This window comes from Chenopodium album, chromosome 26 (assembly GCF_948465745.1).
Source record: "Chenopodium album chromosome 26, dcCheAlbu1.1, whole genome shotgun sequence".
Taxonomy (NCBI): domain Eukaryota; kingdom Viridiplantae; phylum Streptophyta; class Magnoliopsida; order Caryophyllales; family Amaranthaceae; genus Chenopodium; species Chenopodium album.
The window spans coordinates 29,914,201-29,925,205 of record NC_137859.1 but is presented as its reverse complement, the minus strand read 5'-3'; the positions used below and the strand labels follow the sequence as shown (position 1 = coordinate 29,925,205).

Here is an 11,005-nt window from a genome sequence, read left to right as displayed (position 1 = left end):
TGTTTTTTTTAAGTGTTACATGTTGACCGGCACATAGTTTTAAACAATTTAATTCACTTAAATAAATAAGAGGTAAGTGGGTTAGTTGGAGTATTAAAAAAATTGTAAAAGAAAGATAGTGAGGTTAATAGTTTATTGAAAAGTAATGAATGTGAGATGAAAGATATAATAAAAAAAAGGAGGACCATGAGAGGAGAGAGATATAATATAATATTTTAATGTAGTTTTTTGCCAAAATAGATTGTGTAACACTTATTAAAATACGACTGGATTTTGGTAAGTGTAACACTTAAAAAAACATAGAGGGAGTATAATACCTCCGTTTTTTTAGTTGTCACGTTTTGACTTTAACAATATTCACACAATTTTCTTTGACTGTATTTTGTAATTTATACGTAATGAAAAATATAGTCATGTGGGGTCTTGTTAGATTCGCCACAATATATATTTTCAAAATATCAACTTTTTATAATTTTTGCTTTTCAATAATTAAAGATATTAACGGTTGAATATGTGCATTGGCAAATGTGATTAAATAATAAACGTGTCAATTAAAAAGAAACGGAGAAAGTATTACGTATGAAGTAAGGGCCTGTTCTCATTGACTAAACTCAGCGGAACTGAGCGAACTCAGCTGAACTCAGCTAAACTGAACTGAAATGAATATTTTATAAGAGAAGGAAACTGAACTGAGCTGAACTGAACTGAACTGAACTCAACTGAACTTAACTATTTTTTATTTTTTATTTTTTATTTTTTGTGTGTGTGTGTGTGTGGGAGAGAGAGAGAGAGAGAATCACAATCCTTCTTGAGTCTTCAAGAGCTCGAGACTACTCTCCATAGTCAAAACCAACAGTACCAATTTACCAAACCTACTCAACTCACCAATCATAATCGTGTTCTTAAAAATTTATCTACCAAATCTATGGCTAAATCATTCACATTAGCACTACTACAACCACAATCACAGAATCTGAATCAAATTCTAAATTCCCAACTTAATAAAAAACCCACAATCATCTCATCATCATCACATTCATGGACCCGAATTTCCAGCTCAATATTCCGAATTCCCAATTGTATAAATATAACTAATAAAAATGTCAATAATTATGTACATTATAGAAGATTCTCCAGTATTTTTGCTTCTCCAGTTTCTTCTATTTCTTATTGTTATTTTCCTCTTTACTCGAATTGCAATTCTCTTCGTTTTCCTTCTCTTTCTTTACTTCCTTTGCGCCGATCTTGTTTATCTTCTCTTCGGTTTTCGATAATGTCTCAGAATGATGAACATGGCGCACCCATTAGTCAGGATTCTAACAAAACGGTAAAATTTATTATTCCCAGTTTAATTTGCTGTTTAATTTGATTGCTCTTTGCAAAATTTTGATATTTGTTGGTGTTGTTTTCTGGGGTTTTTCTATAGATTTCTAATGTTGTAACAATTATATTTTTCTTTTATATGATGGGTTATATTGAGATGATTTGGTATATAATTGATTGTTGCAGTTAGAAATTTGATTTTTGTTGGTGTTATTTTCTGGGGTTTTTCTATAGATTTCTAAAGTTGTAACAATTATATTGTTCTTGCATATGGTGGGTTATATTGAGATTATTTGGTGTATAACTGATTGTTGCAATTGGAAATTTGATATGGTTTTCAGAATTTTTGGTGACTTGATTTTTTTTTTTTTTTTCCTACCAGTATACATTAGTTATCGATTGAAAGGCATGTTAAAGGCATGTTATGTTTTCCTGATTTTCACTTATCTGAACGTAGTTTGATATACTACAAAGTAATGAGGAATGTTACTATACTACAATGTAATAAGGAATGTTGATACTTAACTGATTTTTGAATTATGAATGTGTGGAACTATTGAATTGGTTAACATTAGTTACAAAATGAATTGATTAATCTACCCAATTTCTGAAGTGATGTTGCATTTAGAAATGTTACCTAGAATTTTCTGAATAATTGAAATCCATTCTTTTTGAGACTTGAGGTTTTTGTGGTGTTTTGTTGTGGGCAGGTAAGATGTATGATCAAGGGCAGAGTTCAAGGAGTGTTCTATAGGAATTGGACGATTGAGAATGCAAACCAATTGGGTTTGAAGGGTTGGGTGAGAAATAGGAGAGATGGGTCTGTGGAAGCTCTTTTTTCGGGCAAGGCTGAAGTCGTGGATGAGATGGTGCAGCGTTGTCGCCGTGGGCCACCTGATGCTATGGTTACTGCCCTTAATGTTGATCCTTCAAATGAGGATCCTGGATCAAGTTTCGAGCGCAAACCCACCGTATGAGCTTGCCATCTACTTTGATGGAGTATGTTTTAACTGTATACTTTGAGTAGTAGCCCCCTTTAGTCTGCTCATTTAGGCTCGTAGTATACAAGATTTATGAAATAATAACGTACTTTAGCTCATCTAATTGTAACTGTTTAAAGTTCTATCGACCATATTACTATGCCTTATCTTTATAATGGGATGTGTAATATGAATAATGAGATGTTATAGTCAAGTCTTTTGATGTGAAAATGAAACGAATATAAAGGAAGTATATATTGGGATGTTGCTACTTGCTACGAGCCTATGATGAGAGTTCTGTCTGCAATTGGGTGTTTTGCGCTGTCTTCAATTCGACACAAGATATGTTACTTGTGAGTGTATACTGATATGCCACCCTACATGATGCACATCATGGCTGGGTTGTACTTGGTATAAGATTCTTTCTGTAGTGACCTTGAGAGACTTCTATCCCTTTCTTTTAATTGGTGTAGTATATTCAGTAACATCAAACAGATAAATAAGGTTTAGTATCGACTAAATCTTTCTTGTAATGCCATTATATGCTCTGAGATGTTTTGAAAGTTCTATAAATAACATGATTGTGGGTTCGACAGACGACAGTAAATATGTTTGTGTAAGAGGCCAATCATCCTGCATGTTATAAGCAGGCTGAATTTGCTCGTAAGCTGACCTGAAGCTTCAGTGTAGGGACTCCATATGTAATTATCTCCATACATAATAATTTGGAAACTTGTTATATTGGATGGCATGAAAATAGTAGTTGTCTATCTCCATTTTATGCTTATCTTCTGTACATTTCTGTGTTGCCCCTTTGAAATCCAAGCAAATAACAAGTATGAATGTATGATCACTATGGTTTTGAGAACATTTATAGAAAGATTCTAGTGTCTATGGCTGTGAATCTTGTTACTGCTTCATGTTACATCGATGGCATAATGCATTGTCACATGAGATTATGTTACATTTTAATTTTCGAATCATCCAATATCATTCTATTTCCATAACTCTTTTATATTTGTGAGATATGAAATATTACAAAGTTGCTACTAAAAGTTAACGAAGGTGGTATATTATATTCCATTTTAATACTATCAAATCTATACTTAATATATATTAAAAGGCGTTTTAAAGAAAGTTTATGTGCCACGTAGCCCTTCATAACGCCACATCATCTACTCAACTTCTTATTACGCCATGTCACCTACTAAACACCACGTGGCTCTACCTTTCACATTACTCATTGCATGTCATGCACTTATATTAAAAAAAAGAAATGTTCTCCTCAAAACTTGAACAAGCAACCTCTAATTCATAAGTTGAGACTCTTACCACCAAGGTATAGAATATATTTTATGTTACCTTTTGAGATAAATATTTAGGGGTCGTTTGGTTCACATGGTGAAATCGGTATGGAATGAAGAAAGGGTATCAAAGAGAATGGTTAGAATCCCTTTCAATTTAGCATGTTGTTTGTTTTACAAAAAACACAAGGGAAACACCTTCAGTCCTCCACCACAGCACCACCACATCCACCATAGCAACACTCTATTTCCTCATTTCCCACCCACCCTACAACCCAACCACCACCTCGCCGCCCTTCACCCTTCCTCTTCCGACCCTCGCCGCCCCTCACCCTCCCTCCTCCGACCCTCGCCGTCATTGATTTACCCGGAAAACTTTCCCCCACCCATGAAAAACCCTAAAAAACCCTCCCCCTCCCCTTAAAACCGTCGGCCGCCCCTCCCCCCACCCTGGAAACCCTAGACGCTAGGGTTTCGAGGGTGGGGGGGAGGGGCGGCCGACGGTTTTAAGGGGAGGGGGAGAGTTTTTTAGGGTTTTTTCGTGGGTGGGGGAAGTGTTTTCAGGGAGGGGAGATGTTTTCGGGGGGAAGGGAGGGTCGGCGAGGTGGCTGGGGGAGGGGCGGCGGCGGCTGGGGGAGGGGCGGCGAGGTGGCTGGGTGGTGGTTGTGCTGTAGAAGGTTGCTAGGTGGGTGGGTATGGTGGTGGGTTTGGTGGCTAGGGAAAGGGAATGGAAAAGTCTAGGGGGGGGGGGGGGGGGGGTGGGGAATCATGTTAGAGCAAAAATGGGTAAAGTCAATAATGAAAGAGGGTGAAGGGTATGATTGATAGTAGCAAACAAACAACAACAAAGGGAATGAGGCATGTTCATTCCCTTTCCCTTTGATTATTACCCCCAACCAAACGGCCCCTTATATATAACAAATTATTTACAAGAAAAAAATGATCGGGGCATCGCCCAGCCCCCAAATACTTATTACATGAATTAAAAAGAACAGAAAAAATTGTATTTTTGTCAAAATTGCACAAAATCTAATCTGGTTTCATTAGCTTTCTCCTCAAGTGATCCCACTCCCACCCTACTCGTACTTTTTTATGTTCAACTCAACCGCATAAGTGTTGGTCAAAGAGTCAAAGTGTTGCAATTTTAAAAAACAAAGAAACCCATAACATTCCCAAATCATATCCTTAGACATTAGAATAGATTTTAATTACTGTATTAACAGGAATTTAACTAGAAGGCTAAAACAAGAAAAAAAAAAAAAAAAAAATCTTTTGTGAAAAGTAAAAATTAGCCAAAAACACCAAAAATAATTTAGATGATCATGAATCACATCAGATTACTGGGAAAATGTCCAACTGCAAACAACAATTGAGGAGCCAAATGGATAATACTCTAGAAACACAATAGATAAGACAGTACTTTTTTCTCAAGATGAACAAGAACTTTAATGGAAAGAATAACAAGAAAACAAATAAACGAATTCATATGGAATATCATATTCCACGAGATTCAATACCACAATGAATGTGTCAAGTATAACCTCAAGTTTATTACTCCGTATCAGCTTAGTCCTTTAACAGGATATTACAAGCCTAAAATCATATTATCACGGTTATTTAAATGGCAACAGACCAATTTTAAGGATCCCATAACATTACTTTGTTTCTAGGATGAGCCTGAACTTCACCTGCACATCTACTAGCACATCGGATATATAGATGCAGAGATGCCTCCATTAAAAAGCAATCTACACCAATAAACTTTCAGGTTTACACTTCGACGCCTCAAGCTACCAAAACAATTTGATGTGTCAAGTACACTGCCTCGACCAAAAGAGCTATGAAAAACTTTGCAAAACTGTATTCTACAGAAAGAAAACTCATGCAGGAATAGCAGCTGGGGTCTTCTTTGTCTTAGCATGCAGCCTTGCCATAAATGCTGGGTTGGCTTTAAGCCTTTGTTTGACATATGACGTTCGAGCCTCCTCTACCAATGCATTAGCTTTACCAGCATCTTCAATAATCTTAAGCAAAGTTCTCAGGCAGTCCTTCCTATTCTCTTCGCGATGTTCAAACCTGAAAACAAAACAGTCTTCTAATGAGATATGTTCCCAGGAAGGCAAGGAAGATCCAATTCAAAGGCCAGCTAACTATTTTGTGAACGACATAAATAAAAATTGGATATAATGTGATTTGTAAACCACAGAAACCGATCACAAAACGTTGATTGAATCAATGTCAGTCCCTTCTATTATCCTTCTATTATAAGATAATACAGTAGCTATCAAACATTAAGCAATTGACAGAAGACCAAAAAAAAAAAAAAAAAAAAGGCAAGCCTAGCACAAAAGACATATCAGCGAGCAGTGAACCAACAAAACAATTACCAACAAATAATTCCCGCAATGCTCTAAAAGAAAGGAAAAGGAAATCAAAATTGATATTATACGTATAACCCAAGTTTCACCCATACTCTTAAACAAATTGTGAGTTTAGTCCCAAGTTTTTTGAGGGCTTCTCAAAATAGTCCCAAGTAATTTTTAGTTTTGTTTCTTTTCATTTCTTTGATGTGGACATTAAGGCCATGCTTGGATTTGGGGTAATGAATTAAGGGAGTGATAAAAGTCAAACTACGAAAAAGAGGAAATGGAGGAATTATCACCTTCATAATGAGGGTAATAGTTAGCCACCCTTCCCTTAGGATAACTATTACCCCCAAAATGAGGGTAAATGGGTAATAGTTCCCTTTTTATTCAACTCTCAAACTCTCACAATCACTACATAATTTGATAATCCTTCTTACCATTACACCATCACTATCTCATCCTTATATTTATTTTTAGTTTTTTTTAATTTGACTTTTAATACGCTAATAATACATTACTCTCAACCCAAGCATGTCCTTGTAAGAATAAAATAATTACTTAGAAGTATACAAGTACATCAAGAATGTTTCCCTAAAACAAAAAATACTTCCTGGGATGTTTCCATATGTGAAACGAGTATGAGATTAGAATACACTACCTAATCATATTAATTAGCCCAGCAGTGCGGTGTTCCAGTACACATGTTCCCAATAATTCACAGGGGGGAGGGCAAATATCAGGTCAAACTGCTTGTAATTAATCAATATGGATAAAATTTAAGATTACTACAAATCCTTCCAAAAGAACAAAAGCCTTCTACCTAAATATGGATACAATATAATTGATTATTTGAAAAGTACATTATTAAAATCCCCATATAAATCTTAGAATCTTACGATTTTACGATTTACGTATATCATATAATTCGATTTACGATTCTACCCGATTCTACATATTTCTCTAAACTCACGAAAACCTTACAAGTTTATAATATGCCTATAACGTTATTTATAAGTATATATTGTCAATTATTGGTTGCTTAGTGGATAAACAACTATTTTCTATTAATATTTAGGTTTTAAACTTAAAATTTAAATATTTTCAATTAAATTTGGATATGACGTCTTGATAATGCATGTCCATAGAATCTTACGATTCTACAAGTCGATTCTGAGAGACTCTTTCGATTCAAAGTAGAATCCCGATTTTAATAACATCAATTAATCAAAGCCTTAATCCCATAAGTGGGGTTGGCTATATGAATCAAAAGTGATTATTCCGAAAAAGTACTAACATTAATCATCCAGAAAAGAAAAAAAAAAGGTAAGTAAAAAAAATTTACCAAACAAAAACAAGTTAGCAGGGCTCTCAACCTATGCAAGTCCACACTGCTTCATATGTCCTTAATCCATTCAAATTCAACAATAGGTGAAAGGCTTCACACAATATTAATTTTCCATTCAAGTTAAGTCAAGGTGATGCTAATCACATTATGTAGTGACTGTTTAATTCTACATTTTTTTCCACCAACCAGACCCCTAATACAATGTCAATATACAAAAGGCATGCATAGATTAACTATTTGTTGTAGAATCTTCATAGAAAGTAGTATACCCAGTACTTATTAGTATCAATGTTGTCCCCTTGCTATTTCACTTCACACTTTTCTGCTCAACATGATTTCATTTAAGGCTATTGATATAACAAACCAGATTTGAAACCTTTCAATAATTTCAGAACACAAAATGCACTTAAAGCAAGCTGTACGTGTTGCAGGACTACAGTTTGGCAACTATAATTGCAAAGGAATAGAATTATAAAAACTACAGAGATCTATCTCGAGCTTACCTCTCACTTATGATTGTTAGCTCGTCTTTTCCAGGATGGTATCGTTTCCCTACTATTTCCCTCAAACGACGGAACTGATATTTTGAAAGTCCAAGCTCCTTGACTGTCACTGATAATTTTACCTTTCTGTTTTTAGGATGCCAAGCATCACCACCTGGTGCAAATACAACCCGTGTATGCCATCTAAGGACTGGACCCACACCTGGTGGATCATCAGACTTCTTTTTGTCAACCAGCTCAGTCCCCTCATCGGACTGTGGAGTTTCCTCTGCCTCCACCTTCTCTATATACTCAGCCACAATCTGATCTTCAAACTCCTTGAAGTGCTGATATGCTTCCTCAGGTTCAAGCTCCTGTCTTTCACACTTATCCCCCAACTCATCAAACTTTGCTTGGACTTTCTGCTTCATGTCATCTGAAATAATCCGTTCACATTCATTGTTTATAAATGGAGACTTAGCATTGAAAATAAATCATATTCTATCACTTAAATACGACTATTAACAGCAAGGATATAGAAGAAGTAAATTAGTGATAAGAAACAAATAACTAGATTAAGAAATCGTAAGACATCACCGCTGAAAAGAAACTAGCAAAAAATGAAAGATTAAGAATATATACCTGGGAGGAGCTTGTCCCAATCGCGCATATCCTCCAAAAGCTCCTCACACTCCCTCATATCCCTAGCATATCCTTTCTCAGTTGCTTCCTTGATGATGGCATTCCACTTTTTGTCATCCATGTTAAAATATTCATCCTCCATCATCCTTTTGACAACTATTTCCTTGGCATTGTATAAGTCAGGAATATCATCATCTGTTTTATGACCATCCTCGAAATCTGACTCAACTTCTTCATCAACTATACCATCTATTGGACTAAATCGGAGATCCTCTGTTATTTCGTCATCAGTTTCTTCATGCTTCCCTATTAACCTCCTCGCCAATATGGCTTCAAAGACTGATGAAAGCGCTTCTTCATCACCACCCATGTACTTTTCTATCCTCATTTTCAGCTCTAAATTCAAACAATTATATATTATCAGAATTATCATCTAAAATACACAAGGGAAACAGCTCAAAACATTTCAAAATTACCAACATCAAATCCAAATGTACCTCAATAAAAGATTGTTCGATTGCAGTAAATTCAATTACATTGAACTAACAGATTACATAACTTGAAACCAGATATTCAACCAAATGAAAAAATTAAATAAAAAATCGACAGCAGCAATCCAATTCAAGCAAACATAGTCAAAATCTCACATTTTCACCAATTAACAAGCATTTGAACTATCTATGATCCAAAAAATAAATACCCAAAAACCAAAACAACTATACAACTAATCTATAATACATCAAATACCCAAAAACTGTAAAACCCCAATAAAATCAGGACAAAAAGGGATGAATCAAATACCTGTATTACTGACATCTTCGACATCAGTGGTGGGATCTTGAACCTGGGGTTGAACCAAGCTGATTTCAGGAGGAGGAGGTTTAGGGTTTTGGTCAGAAGAATCATCTTCAGAAGAGAAAAATCTGCGTGAAAAAGAGGGAGAAATTGGGGGTAAGATTACATTTTGAATTGATGGGATTTGTTTGGAAGAAATTGAAGGAGAAGATAGAAAGTTTCGAGTGTAGAGTGAAGCATTTCTGAGAAGAGCTCTTTTCATGGCTTCTTCAGCTGATTCAGTCTCTCTTCTGCTAGAGTTACAGTTTCAGGGTTTTGGCTTGTTTAAGTGAAAGTAAGATGATGTGCAAAATGCTAAAATGGCTTTCTTTGGTTTGGTATGGTTTAGTTGAGTTGGGTTGGGTTGGGTTGGGTTGGTCTGGTTCGAATGAGAGTATGGGGTTTTAATATTGGGCCTAGCAAGTGTAGGAGGGGATCTCAAATTTTTAGCTGGTCGAGCGGTCGTTCGTTTTCAAAATTGAACATTTAGGCTATGTTCTTTTGAGCTTCTGATCATAGCCGAACCAATTTCAACAAGCAGAGTAGAGTAGGTGTCAACATAGCATAATAGACTAATAATACTAAGCAAAGCAAAGAACAACAGATCATAGCAGGGCTTAACGAAGCAGAGCAGATATACCACAACAACTCAAAAAAACAATTGTAATTTGTGATTGAACATATTTTGAAAGTATCATTGAAAGTGAAAATGAATATCTGAAAATTCGAAATGAACAATTCATTAAATAATAATGAACCTTTTTTAAAAGGAGAAGGAACTCCGTATCAGGAATATAAATTTTCAGAAATTGAAATTAACATTACAATAAATAAAAATGAATATTTTTAATACAAGGGTAAAAGAAGAAACTTTGAAACCTAAAAACAATTGTACATCAAATATTATATACTTCCCCCGTGTTTTAATAAGTGTTACACTTATCAAATTCGGCCGTGTTTTAAAAAGTATTAAACTTTTTTTTGGGCAAAAAACTACATTAAATATTATATCTCTCTCCTCTCATAGTCCCCACTCAAACCCACTACGACTTTTTTTTTTTATTATATCTTTCTTCTCACATTCATTACTTTTCAATAAACTATTAACCTCACTATCTTTCTTTTAAATTTTTTTAATACTCCAACTACCCTACTTACCTCATATTTTATTTAAGTCAATTAAATTACCTAAAACTATGTGTCAGTCAAACTGTAACACTTAAAAAAATACAGATGGAGTAATTGACCATTTCAATTACAAGTAAAAATAAATGTCTAATGTTATTGCTTCTTCATCAACATAACAACATTTCTTTGAGCTTTAAGTACTACTTCTTCGGCAATTATTTTGTTGTTGTTGAGCACTTGAGCTGCTTCAAATGTTGTCCCAGATTCTTTGATAGCCTTTTGTTCAACATCTTTCTTCATAGCCTCTTTATCTATTGAAGCTAAGTCATTCTTTAGAACTCTTTCACCTTTGGTTGTTGATGATTTTTGAACTTATTTAGAATTACTCAAGGTCTTGGCATTGTCCAGTAAAATAGGTCTTGGAGCTGTACCGAATATCATCAAAAAGTATTAATGAACATATAATACAATAAATATGATCTGAACAATTTTTTTTTAATAAAATAAATATGAACATTTTTATTTAGGGTAATGCTATATGTAGCCGTTAGGGTTATGTAAAAGCATTAAATATACTTCCTAAAATGGAATTAAGTTGAGA

The 11,005-nt window shown here is 34.8% G+C and overlaps 2 protein-coding genes across 2 annotated transcripts; one reads left to right on the top strand and one right to left on the bottom strand.

Moving 5' to 3' along the window:
* Positions 1-816: 816 nt before the first annotated feature.
* LOC145617733 (uncharacterized) lies at positions 817-3,150 on the top strand. Its single transcript, XM_081672486.1, has 2 exons — positions 817-1,327; positions 2,034-3,150. Exons 1-2 carry the CDS (start codon positions 926-928, stop codon positions 2,298-2,300), a joined length of 669 nt encoding a protein of 222 aa, XP_081528612.1. The 5' UTR covers positions 817-925; the 3' UTR covers positions 2,301-3,150.
* A 1,851-nt stretch (positions 3,151-5,001) lies between these two features.
* On the bottom strand, positions 5,002-9,589 carry LOC145617548 (uncharacterized). Its single transcript, XM_081672258.1, has 4 exons — positions 9,244-9,589; positions 8,443-8,838; positions 7,822-8,236; positions 5,002-5,683 (listed from the first exon to the last, which is right to left on the bottom strand). The coding sequence occupies exons 1-4, from the start codon at positions 9,497-9,499 to the stop codon at positions 5,488-5,490; spliced, it is 1,263 nt and encodes a 420-aa protein (XP_081528384.1). The 5' UTR covers positions 9,500-9,589; the 3' UTR covers positions 5,002-5,487.
* Positions 9,590-11,005: the final 1,416 nt, after the last annotated feature.